This window comes from Vanessa atalanta, chromosome 21, assembly GCF_905147765.1.
Source record: "Vanessa atalanta chromosome 21, ilVanAtal1.2, whole genome shotgun sequence".
NCBI lineage: Eukaryota > Metazoa > Arthropoda > Insecta > Lepidoptera > Nymphalidae > Vanessa > Vanessa atalanta.
Window position 1 is genome coordinate 3489992 of NC_061891.1, and position 12883 is coordinate 3502874.

The window sequence follows — 12883 nt, forward strand, 5'->3', positions numbered from 1 at the left end:
TGAATAACTCTATTGTGCCTTATAGCCTACCGGTTGCTGATAACCTCTGCTTATAATATACAGATAATATTTGATTAGGAATATTTGTAGATATTAAACACATATAAACAAATCTAATCATGTCAGTTCCTTACATACAAATTTTGCATTACTAGTAATAAAGACAAGTTTCGTATGTCTGTGTATATTTTTTCAGAATTACCAAAAACAACTAGCTAACATTAGCTAGTAGAATATTCTTGGCATAAAAAAAAAATAATCAAAATAAAAAAAATGCTACTCTTCCTTTCTTTTAAGAATTTAAAAAAAGGAATATCAAAGATATTATAAAAATATAAAATATGCAGTGAACAAGCTAATATTAATCAACATGGAACACTGGCTCGATACAATTTAGCCTCGTGCCCTATGAATTTTAAAAAAAATTTGATACCGACAGTAATGATACTCATGTACATTATTATCCCTTAAAATCTTGTGTACAAATAATGTGAACTCAGGCCAAGTTATTAACACCATAATATGACATAAAATAACTATTAAGTGATGAATATATACAATTAAATCGTTAGTATATTTTCACTATCCAGCTCCAATTTATTTTCATTATAAATTTGTGAATATACTCCATATTGTTTGTTTTAAAGTTTGGTTTATTTAAACCACTATATTTTCTACTGTTTTTTTTTTAATATCATTAGATTAGCAAGCTATAATGGTTTCTTACAACTAGATATTTGGATAAAGTATTTAATTAAGTTTTGTTAAAAATACCTACATAAATCATTATATTTGTGTTAGTATTTAATATACAGATTGTTTTATCAATCAAAAAAATATGATTGTATTTTCAACTTTTCATTGTTTCACTTAACTCATAAATAAAAGGGAAATATTTCTTGAAAGGAAGCATTCCTTTTTTTTTAGAGTACAATATATGGAAACAAAGTGCTCTAAAGCATTATTTTTGCCTTCACATTGATCTCATTACATTTTAAGTTTAGAGGTCATAATTGATTGGATATTCTATTATAATGCGATAAATAGCTATTTGCCTTTTAATATTATCCACGTAGCCAAATACGAATTTTGGCTACGATCCACGCCTCAATAAGAGAGAGGAGACGTAATAAAAACAAACAAAATGTGACCTTTTGTGAATTCTTTGTAACATAATCTCACAATTACCTTGTCTCCTGGAATGTTTTTCGCCGACATGGTGCGTCACCTTCCAGTCCTTTTATCCGACGTCGTCTTGGGGACGATTTATCCAAAGAAAGGAGCTCAATGTTGCTGCGGCAGCCCAGCATACGACACAAAACACTTCACTTTATCAATCACTCGACCATCATCACTGATAGAACGTCGCATTAAAACCACAAACACAATAACCGAGCCATCTTTTGGCGTTGTAATTAGCACGATTTCCCATTGAGATTCATCGGTACAAATAATTTTTCATATCACAACACACAAACACAGCGACTGACAGAAGCTAACTTGATTGAGGTTGACGGAAAATGGCGAGAGATGGTTACTGCTTCCCCCCTCATCCCGCGCATGCTATAGTTTGGTTACTTTTATTTCTAAATGTTTTTCTAGATGGCAGCACACTTGAAAACAAACTGACGTAGCATCTATAGATAGACAAATATTGGTGACAGATGGCGCTATAATCTAAAATACTGTAAAAGTGTCGTATTTGTGACTGAAATCCCATAATATTAATTGAGTAATTTCTTTTAAAATAATTTACATGTTACAAAAATGTACTATATACTATTTATTATGTTGTAGTACGTTGATATATTTGAATGTAGTAGAACAAAAATATTTTGCAACATAGCTTTATTTAAAAAATATGTTATTTAACTGTTACTACTATTCTGTCTATTATAAATTATTTAAATAACGATACTTTAAAGAAACTGCTTTACAAAAATATCATAAAGGGAAATTCAAGATTTGAATTATTTATTTTAAGAATAACCATTATTTCTTTAATCAATATAGGTTTTTACTTATTGACTCAATTTAAGGATTATCAATACTCAAAGACATCTATTTATAATTTATTTTTAAAAATAAACGAAATATGTCTATAGTAAATATTCTGTATACTCTGTAAGCATTGTACTAGCCTAATTGCTACAAATGGCAACATTGGTAACACAAACGTTGGCCGCTTTTAGTTTTAGTTGTCGGCCGCGCATCAAACACCACTGTTGCCGCCATTGTTGTTTCATTTCGCAAAATGGCGGATGGAGGCGTGGATATAGATTTATACGCCGATGATATAGAATCTGACTTTAATAGACAAGTAAGTTTACCAAATTCCTTTAGAATTACGATAATTTTACGTTATTCCATGAAATTAAAGAATGGTATATTGTATATATTTTTAATAAATGAATAATGCAACGCTTTTCAGGATGATTTTGGAGGAGAAAATGTCGACTTATATGACGACGTTTTAGCAGCACCTACAGCGAAACCAGAGGACGGAGATGGGCCACCGAACTCAGCCGCACCACAACACCCACACCCACCAGAAGAAACAAATGGTACCGCTCCTTACCATAACAACGCACCCAGCCACGGGCATCATGGCCGCCGCTTCCAACTTTACGTCGGCAATTTAACTTGGGTTTGTACCTGATTTTCTCTTTAGATATAAGTGTAAATATAGGACAGTTATTTTAATTAACTACTTTTATTAATTTTTAAATATCTGCTATTACAAAACAGATATTTTGCCGGGACTGCCATCTTGAAAAATGTTAACCTCTTAATCGATTTTTAGAATTACCTACTCGCGTTAGCAAATGTTTTAATAAATTAATTATTCGGTTCTTAGTACCATTAAGTATAAAAATAATGTTAAACCACCCGATGTAAAGTTAATATTATTTGTCACCTGTTATACGAATTTTAGCGATAATTATACGTTTTGTTGTTATTGATAAAAAAATATAAGGCTACGTATTTTACAACAATTTAATCAATGGATATTTTAATATGGGTTATTTTTGTAATCTCGAAGGATGTTCCAAAAAATATATATTAATAATTTCGAAGATGACAAGGTATATATATGAATTTTAAGTTTTGTTAATCTCTATTCACATGCCTACATATGCTTGTGTGAGAAAATATTATTGTTATACGTCTAACATTGTTTTCACATAATCTAATACAATCTAAGTGTATTAAATGTGTTTATAAGATGGCAGTCCCAATGATGAATAACCAAATGAAGCTGACCGTATTTTTTTTTATATTAATTCCTAATAGTTCCTAATAGTTGTCAACTACCTAAATTAAATAATGGAATAAATCTTGTAATTGTTTTGTAACATACTTTTGGTTTTTACTCTGTAATTGATGTTATTTCTTTACTCACATGTTACTCTTAGCTTAATAATTATAGCAAAAAAAGTTGTTTATATATTAATTGTATGTTTGTTTTTTTAGAATGAAATAATATTATAGTACTACAAACATATATGAAATATAGATACCAAATTATTAGAGTTTTTGAAAATAATCTTTTGTGTACACTTATAGAAAATGTCACTATGTGTCTAAAATTTTGCATGTAAATTAAAGTTTGTATGTTATAAAACATGGAAACAAGAGATGATGATTATGTATTATGTCAACGGTTTCATTTGGCTATTTATTATAAGTGAAATGTACTATTTTGTTTTTAAAAACGAAAACAATATAGTATACATACATCATAAGTTACTGTTTGGCTATATATTTACATAAACTATACAACAATGAAGTATTTTTATAATTACATTGATATAGCAACATTATAATTTTACATTTAGATTATCAGAAGCCTGATATTTTTAGGCATAAGCATCAGATGATAGAGGCATAAGCAAATTTTCTTGAGCTCCTGTATTTGGATAGTAAAATATAGATGTATGTTTAGGTATTGAGAACTTATTTGTTTATCAGTATTTAAATACTAGAATTATTAAGGTCTCATGTTGTTTTGTTTTTTTTTTCTTTTAAATACGGTATCAAAATTTTATTGATGTGATTTACAATTTCACATAAATTTATATTTATGATGGTGCTATATCGATATTCTTAGCAAATACAGGCAAGTCTATACCAATCTGTGATTACTTAGCTGTGTCGTATAAATATATTTCTTTTTTAAAATAAATTTTATTTTCGATATAAAGTTTGTGAAATACATATTGAATCTTGTTTTTGCTTTTTTAGTTTACAATATTGATTTTTAATGTTGGTTCCATAAGATTTTTAATGTTTTGTTGTCATTGCAATTAAAAAATTACTATAAAACTAGTAAGGAAAGAAACTAAGATTGGTCTTATTGCATTTATTTATAGTTGGTAAAGGTGTGTTTTTTTAATCATACCATAGTGTTTTAAATTCTGAACTTCACAAACTTGTAGAATAGTTTTTTTTTTTTTTTTAATTCTTACATTTTGTTTTAACACATTGAGAAATATATAAGTGATAATAAAAAGAAAGAGATATTTATGTATTAAATTGCTACTTGTTATGGTTTGTATTAGCTATCCATAGCTCCAAGTATTCATGTCTGCAACTTTTGTTGAATATCAATGTTTTATTATTGTTTGTATAAATTACAAAATCATTTCTAGGACAAGTTTTGCTCTAATCTCGTAAGTGTTCGAGTTTTATCAAACAATCCATAACAGAGGTTTATAAATATCACTTTTTAAATATCTCATGTCAACTATATGATTGTTTTGTGGTTAAAATATGTGTGGAATGGAATTTGAATGTATATTTTAATTGAAAGGATGTCATAGATGATGATGGATGAGGGCTAATCACATTATATATTTATATTAAAAAAAATACTTCATTTATGCATAAAATAACCCTAAGGATATGTAATTCCATGAGCTCTCGCTTTATTTTCCAAAAATGTTATTAAGAACATTTTGCAAGCTGATTGTAATTTGTTTCTAGAGTTACATCGGAACTTTGTTAGTTTTAAAATATCTTTATTATATTTAGAACTTTGTTTAATTAGATACACTCTGTTGAGGGATCTATGTGTCAATAAAATTGGTGGTAAGGCTGCATTATATAAGAAGCGATTGGTTTACTATAAAATTGCATTGTTTTCGAATCAGAATATTGGGTGGAATGGCTGCATGTCAAATACAAATTAATATCATCACCAAAATTCTGATTTTGCATAAATACTATATAATCTATATTTTTCTTTATCAGGTTACATCAAGGTAAGAATTTTAAACTTGTAAACTGTAGCTCTCTGTCTAAAATTCGTATATCGACTGTTTTATTTTGTCTCTGTCGAATAAGTATATTATTTATTTACTTAATCATATTGTATATATTTAAACTAGTAATGGTTTAGATATAAGCCATTATTAGTGTATTTCTCTACTTCGGTGCGAAAAGATTGTTGTTACGTTATATACTTTTGTAAATTATTGTTGATATGAGGCCGTAAAGTATTTTTAATGTAAATTAAAAAACAAAATATATAAATTGAATGACATTGTCTATATAATTGAGGTGGGAGTAGGGTTTCCAATATTTTTGATTATTTAATATCTTTGTGACGCGCGTTCTATAAAATCTACAAAGTGTACAAATTGTTATAAGGAAATACAATTTGTACTTTTATATTATGTTAAAATCGAGTGTTTATTAAAAATATGTTCATTGTGTCGAACAAAATAATGATTTGTTGTGAGTAATTAACTTCATTAATCCTGTAAGAATATTACGTTAATGTTTGATACTTCAATAAAACTGAAACTAATGTCTAATTTAATCTTCGCCTTAGTTCTTAACCACTTAACTAGTTAAATTAATAAATTAAATTATAAAGATCTCAATTCTTTTATAAAATGTTAAATAATTTATACAATAAGTGCATTGTTAATAGAATTGTAAAATTTTCCTCCTTCCCTGTTATTGAAGGAACACATATCCATCCGGCTTGTTTAAATTGCAGTATGTTAACTGCTTTTTTTTCTTTAATATATCATTAATATGATAATAACGAAAGATGTGATGATGAAAATAAAATTATGGTTAAAAATAAAACTGTTTCCTTTCGACCCAATAATATTTTCCTAACGTGGAAATCATAAATGAGAATAAACAATGAAAATGTCTTAGTCAATATGAGTGTAAGGGTTATGCTAGGATACGAATGATTGGCGCGAATGTAGAATGATTTATATTGTCTATAAAATAACTTACGATATATCGAATATGATAGGAACTCGTATCATTTTATTGAAGTTTAGTGCAGTTTAAAACCGCGTTGTAGAAAGTATTCGTAGGGCTAAAATTTTCGGGGTTAACGTTACCTATATCGAGCTATTGCGACAAAGGCATTCGAGGCACAGTCAAGTATGTATTTTATATTTCGCTACACATACAACGTGATAGCTTTTTCCTGAGTTTTGGATACGTATTTTTCAGTGGGCGACAGATCAAGATATTGCTAACGCGATCGCCGATATTGGTGTCACGGATTTTCAAGATGTCAAGTTCTTCGAAAACAGGGCAAACGGACAGTCGAAAGGTTTCTGCGTCATATCGCTGGGTTCCGATCAATCCATCAGGGTGGTCATGGATCGGCTCCCGAAGAAAGAGATTCACGGGCAGCATCCTGTCGTGACTTTGCCCACTAAACAGGTACATATAAAATAAGTATCTTCAGAATTTATTTTTGACATTGATCAAATTTAATGCTTTAAACTATGAATCACCACGAAGAAGTATTTAAAAAGTTGATTAATTGAAAACACCTTTGTGATGAGTTTAATTCAGAATTCATTTGAAATGCTGATGAAATAGGATGATATTAATTATTGTCGCTGAACTAATTAATATAAATTAAATTAATTATACAGTTTGCAGTAGAATAACATAAAAGGCGTGTCAAGGTTATATCTACAATTTTGCCTATTTACATATTCTTCGTAGTCTAATTTGCTTATCAAAATATTACTGACAAAATAAAAACAAACAAGTTACGAATAAAGATTATTTTAGCATACAATAGTCAACAAAACAATATTATACAATTCTTGACGCAATATTGTAGAATATTTTCAATTATTAATATTATGAAAAAAAAAAAAATATTATGAATAGTTTGCACCCTTATACAAATCAATAGTAAGAGTTTTGTTCTCCTTATGTGTACCTTCCTAGATATTGTGGTCATATATCACTAGTGGACGAAATTAGACTGATTATTAAAACTAGCCCATTTTATGGGTCAATATTAAAATCTATGACACAAAAAAAATGTGCTATATATATATAGTGCTATAAATTGAATCATTTTTGTCTCAATTAGTTAATTACACAATGACAATTAAAATTGTCTATTTTTTTTATAAGTGTTCTTATAACATAATTTGTTTTTCATAGGCTTTAAACCAGTTTGAGAGTCAGTCTAAGACAAGGTCTACCCCACCTGGACCCAACCCTGGCATGAGAGGACCTCATCCCGGTGGACCACCTGGACCACACCCTGGAGGTAATAATAAATATCATACTTAAATAATTATGATTGAAAAATAAGTTTTACTACGGGCACAAGTGACATATCTTAGTTTCCATGGTTTCTTCCCCACCCAAGTGACAATGTATGGCTAGTATCTCTTACAGAGTCAATTGTCTGTGGTGGTGATGACCATTAACCATAAGGTGGCGCATTTGACAGTCTGCCTATCTAATTTTAATAAGATATATGATTAAAAATATTATTATTTGTAGTTTTTTTCTTAGAAAAAAAATAAATATAAAATAATTAAACAACAATACAATATAGTTTGTCGTAAACATAAATTATTTTTAAATACTAATGGTCAAAATGTAAACTAACAATCTATCAGCAATGCATCGATCTCCAGAATTCTTCGGCGGTGGACCAAACGGACCAGGGCCCAACGGCCCTCGCATGATGATGCCTGGTCCTGGTCCTCATCACCAGCTCCGTGGACCACCGCCAGGACCTCATGGACCCCCGCCTCATCATATGCCACAGCATCAGGGACCACCACCGCATCACATGCCACCACATCAGGGTCCACCACCTCACCAGGGACCACCACAGCATAGGCCACCCATGCAGGTAGGATTTTTTATGTTATTTCAAATGATTTTTATACTAGTACAATGTCAACTTCAATTGATTGTTTGCAATAGAAAAGTTTAAGTTAAGATCTCTGCTTACAGTTTAATAGGAATTTATTTCAGTTTTGGCTTTCATCATAAAACTAATATTAAAGTCAGGCTTAACATTTTGTTTGTTTGAATTTTCGGATTTACACAGTTCTTTTCATACTTCTTTGTTTAATATAACATGAAAACATTTTTAGTCAAGACGGGCAGCTAGATTATATAAAACAAATATATATATATATTAATTAAACACATTTTTATTCAGTTCCAAGGACCGCCGCAGATGCAACGCGCTCCTGGAGGTCCCGGTGGCCCGGGCGGTCCCGGTCCCGGGCCGGGCCCGCGCTCCGGCCCCGAGTGGCCGCGCCCGCACCACATGCCCGCGCCCGCGCCGCAGTACGGCCCGCCGCAGCACCAAATGCCGCACCAGATGCCGCCGCCGCATGCTGTAAGTATCGTCTAAACTAATCGTTACAAGAATACAATTTATTAAACTACTTATTAAATAATGATATTCAGTAAAATATTGCTATATCGTATATTTAAGGTTTCCTTTAGATTCTGTAAATTGCAATTTCGTTCGCATGTAGGAGCATTGAAAGTTCACAAAAATATGTGTGGAATGAGTTGAAAAAATATATAAGATCTGAGCAGAAGAACAAGGACCAAGTCCCGGAAACTTGGGTCTTTTGTGTCTGCTTAACTCTTGCATGATAGACTTGAGACTTGTTATTGCTTTATTTGGTTGAAAAGTTGATTTAATAGATTTCATAAGATTCATTTGTAATCATCAGTTAAATTATTGTAACCTGTTTTTTGGAGAAATTATAAATGTATACATTAAGTTTTATTTTTTATACAGCCGCCTGGACAAGGCATGCCACCTCCCCATCACCAACTTCCGCCGCACCAGCAGGGGCCTCCTAGGGGACCTGCACCATTACCGCAACATCCAGGTAATTTATTTGATTTGATTTGCCGAAAGTTATTCATGAATATAATTTCACTCATTAATTAGAATATTTTAATGGTTGCTTTAAATTGATGAATTTTTATGATTGTTTTTGTTTTATGCAGGCGTAGGTGGTGCACCAGCACCGCATGTAAACCCTGCATTCTTCAGTCAACAGCCTCCTGTGCAACCTGCACCACAAGTGCAACCGCCACAACCTACACCACAAGGTTAATACAAATACATATATAAAAATATTCATCCATACCAATTTCTACATTTGAAATTGACTTTATAACAAATTAATTGCATATATTTTTAATTATTCTTTATTATTATAAAGTGTATTCGCGTAATATTCGTTTTTAATTTCTGATTAAGGTATTTTTAATCAAGGTGCTCCATACGGTCACCCAGCTCATGGTGCGCCCCCTCCGACGCAAGGGCCTCCACCCGGAGCACGACAACCCTATGGAAGACCACCGACGGTAGGTTTTATTCATCTTACAACAAAATCAAATAGGTGCATTTTGCGTTTATTCACTAATTTTTTCGTTGTATTTTCACTTGGTTTTCACCATTACATTTAATTTTATAAAATTCCTTTAAATTTCATGCTTTGGACTAAATCTTTTAAACTAAACTAATAAGAGATTAAGGTGAATATACTGCTATATGTTATCATTGTCAAAATATAATATTTATTTAATTATTTTAAGGAATATTATTGTTAAAACCCCGAAATGTTTATGGCATAAGAGCTTTCAATATATAAAATTTTCCTTGTTGATTAGAGCTACCCTGCTGGCGTCGAAGCCCGACCGGCACATCACGCGGCCCCGCTCGGCCCTCACGCGCCGCCCCACGCGGCCCACGCGCCACATCCGACGCACCCGCCACATCCGGCCATTAGTGAGGCTGAGTTCGAGGAGGTGATGAGTCGCAATAGAACCGTATCGTCCAGCGCTATTGCGAGAGCCGTCAGCGACGCAGCCGCAGGAGAATACGCGTCGGCTATAGAGACGCTCGTCACTGCCATATCGTTGATCAAACAGAGCAAGGCAAGTTGATGTTCCTTTTTTGTGTGGGTTTCAAGTCATTATTGTCTTATATGTAGACTAATAATATAAAAGGGGGGATTAAAATTAATATTGTTAATAAATATTGTTTCTCAGTATTACTGCCGTTCGATAATGATGCTCATAAAACAATTCGATTGTCATTTAGACCTTTAGGTAGACCGAAGTTTCGACATAAATATTCCGGACCATGGCTAAAAGTGTATGTAAACAATGTATTAATGTAAAACAATATGGTACAGGTGGCCCACGACGACCGCTGCAAGATCCTGATCTCATCTCTACAAGACACCCTGCACGGCGTGGAGACCAAGTCGTACGGCGGCGAGAGGCGGCGCTCGCGCTCGCGGGAGCGGGATGCGCGCGCGCACCACCGCGCACCGCGCCGCCGCGAGCGCTCCGCCTCGCGCTACCGGGACCGCTCGCGCGACCGCGACGACCGCGACCGGTACTGACGAGCGCAGCTGTTGCATGCTCTGCTTGATCATGTCGACGATACATTCTACTCATTTTATGCCATCTTCATTATCAAAGAAATAAAATCGAAACGAGATAAGACCTCCCGTGCCTTAAATTAATAACATGAAATCTGAGGATGTCGAATTACTAGCTAGTTTTCTTACAGTTACAGTTGGTGTCTTGATTACAACAGCACGAAATGTGTTTTTTAAGTATTGTATACTTCCGTATTAATATAGCACCCTGGGTTGTAATTAGTTACTAAAAGACAGTTATTCAAGAGAGTTATATTCAATTCAATGTAATCACTTGATTACAGGTACAGGGAAAGGTCGAGGGATCGAGAACGCGACCGTGATACGTAAGGCTTAGAAATTAGAAAATTCGATAAAAAAAACGATTCAACATCCCACTTCATCCATTCCAACGAATTCATTAGAAATAAAAATATTTGTACTAATGCAAACTAGCTCTATAATTTTTATTTTTTAATTGCAGGTATTACAGAGATTATCGTGAGAGGGAACGTGACAGGTCCAGGTCAAGGGATCGTGAACGCACCGATCACTACAATAGAGGTCACAGTCGGGAAGAGAGGTGAGGCATAATTCAAATTGTACAAATATAATTGAAAGACACTATGCTTTTTATCGATATTGATATAATTTTGCTAGCTTATCTTACAAAATGCAATAACACTTTTTACAACATTAACACTGATTAATTTAATACCCGTAGGCCTCGCAAGTCTCCCGTGGAGCCCGCCGCTGAGGCCGGAGCGGGCGACGCGAGCAGCGCCAAGAGCCGCACGGCGGCCGCGCCCTACTACGACGAGCGGTACCGCGAGCGCCGCGACCGCGACCCGCCGCCCGCGGACCGCGACCGCGACCGCGACCGCGACCACCGCCGCGACGCGCGCCACTAGCCCCGCGGGCCGGCCCGTTTCCAGTCACTTTTCGGATAGCAATATTTGTAGCGTTCCCGTCATCACTCGGTCGGTTTTTTACCCATCAAGATAGCTGTAGGCCGATGAGCCGCAATAGACTGGCAAACGAAATGTTTGTGTCTGCTTCGATTGTGTTTCAACGTACTGATGTTCACAGTGTGATCCTTTCTTATATTGCAATTTTTGTGTGCTCCTCCTATTCGCCAATGTCTTCGGTTTCGTTGTGTTATCATCGATATTTTGTAACGTCCCTAAAGTATTTTTTGTGAAATTCTTTTAATTAAGTTTATCTTTAAATATCTTTAATTATTTTAGATTTCACTTATTACTCAAAACTGTTTTTGAAATAACAAAATTGTTATTTAGTTTTCAACGCCATGTACATGCAATGATGTTTTTTATTGAATGTTAACTAAAATTGTTCTAATGTGAGTTTGAGTTTATTTATATACAATTGAACAAATATTATTGTATTGTATTTCCGCAGACGCATTCATTTTTGGTTGTTGTGCACTAAAAGCACCTAATATGACTACAGTAAAAAATAAATAATGTAAGCAAATTCCGGCGCCACACATTAATCGCGTTAAACACACGTGACAAGATATTTAAGAATTTTTGCATTATTGTCATGTTCTGTAAGAAAGCATAAGCCTCATACAAAGTCATACAAAGGTGGAATTGTACGTATAGATATTACGTACGCAATGGGTGACGCCGGCCTAAATACCATTCTCTAAATGGAAATGAACAACATTCCAACAGAGGTTCTTTTAACCTAAAATTGACACCAAATCTAATATATTTGTGTGAAGGAAGTAACATTAAAGATTTCTTGAGAGTTGTAAATCTATATTTTATTGAGTAAGTTTGATATTCGGGAGGAATATCAAAGTTATTTAAATAAGTACTAATTAGATGTTAGTTAGGTTCGTAGAATTAAGAATTTAAGTATGGATTTGTTCCATATATATTGTGACACTGATTTTTAGGGCTTATTTCCTGAATAAATAAATTTATCATTAAGAATTTGTTTTATTTTGTTGTCGTAATTTTGTATTAAAGATAAGTTCGTACCTATTTTACTAATCTTAAGAATTCATTAATTAATCTCATGTTTGACACATGGAGTGTGGTACTTTGATATATTAAACTATAATTCGTAATAAAATTACACTAACGATAAGTTAATTGTAACATCTTAATATAATGTGTAAATACATATTAACAGTTGAAAACGATAATTGA

The 12883-nt window shown here is 33.0% G+C and overlaps 2 protein-coding genes across 6 annotated transcripts in view; one reads left to right on the forward strand and one right to left on the reverse strand.

Annotated features, from left to right (window-relative positions):
* LOC125072335 (ubiquitin-like protein 3) overlaps positions 1 to 1526 on the reverse strand; it is a 145825-nt gene extending 144299 nt beyond the window's left edge. The window contains exon 1 of one of the 2 annotated variants that reach the window (XM_047682939.1): positions 1189 to 1525. In XM_047682939.1, coding sequence (XP_047538895.1) covers positions 1189 to 1218 — 30 coding nt within the window. In that variant the 5' untranslated portion in view covers positions 1219 to 1525. Of the gene's footprint in view, positions 1 to 1188 lie in introns of both variants that reach the window. The other variant, XM_047682940.1, reaches the window with a different exon arrangement.
* Positions 1527 to 2178: 652 nt separating this feature from the next.
* Positions 2179 to 12660, forward strand: LOC125072246 (cleavage and polyadenylation specificity factor subunit 6). 4 transcript variants are annotated; one of them, XM_047682778.1, is made up of 14 exons: positions 2179 to 2320; positions 2432 to 2647; positions 6484 to 6699; positions 7444 to 7552; positions 7911 to 8149; positions 8465 to 8647; positions 9062 to 9155; positions 9277 to 9381; positions 9533 to 9639; positions 9946 to 10212; positions 10473 to 10678; positions 11009 to 11050; positions 11188 to 11286; positions 11428 to 12660. In XM_047682778.1, the coding sequence occupies exons 1-14, from the start codon at positions 2255 to 2257 to the stop codon at positions 11612 to 11614; spliced, it is 2136 nt and encodes a 711-aa protein (XP_047538734.1). In that variant the 5' UTR covers positions 2179 to 2254; the 3' UTR covers positions 11615 to 12660. The 4 variants fall into 4 exon arrangements, with proteins under 4 accessions (XP_047538734.1, XP_047538735.1, XP_047538736.1 ...); XM_047682779.1 differs by having other exon boundaries at positions 9548 to 9639; positions 11428 to 12659; XM_047682780.1 differs by having other exon boundaries at positions 7929 to 8149; positions 11428 to 12658.
* Positions 12661 to 12883: the final 223 nt, after the last annotated feature.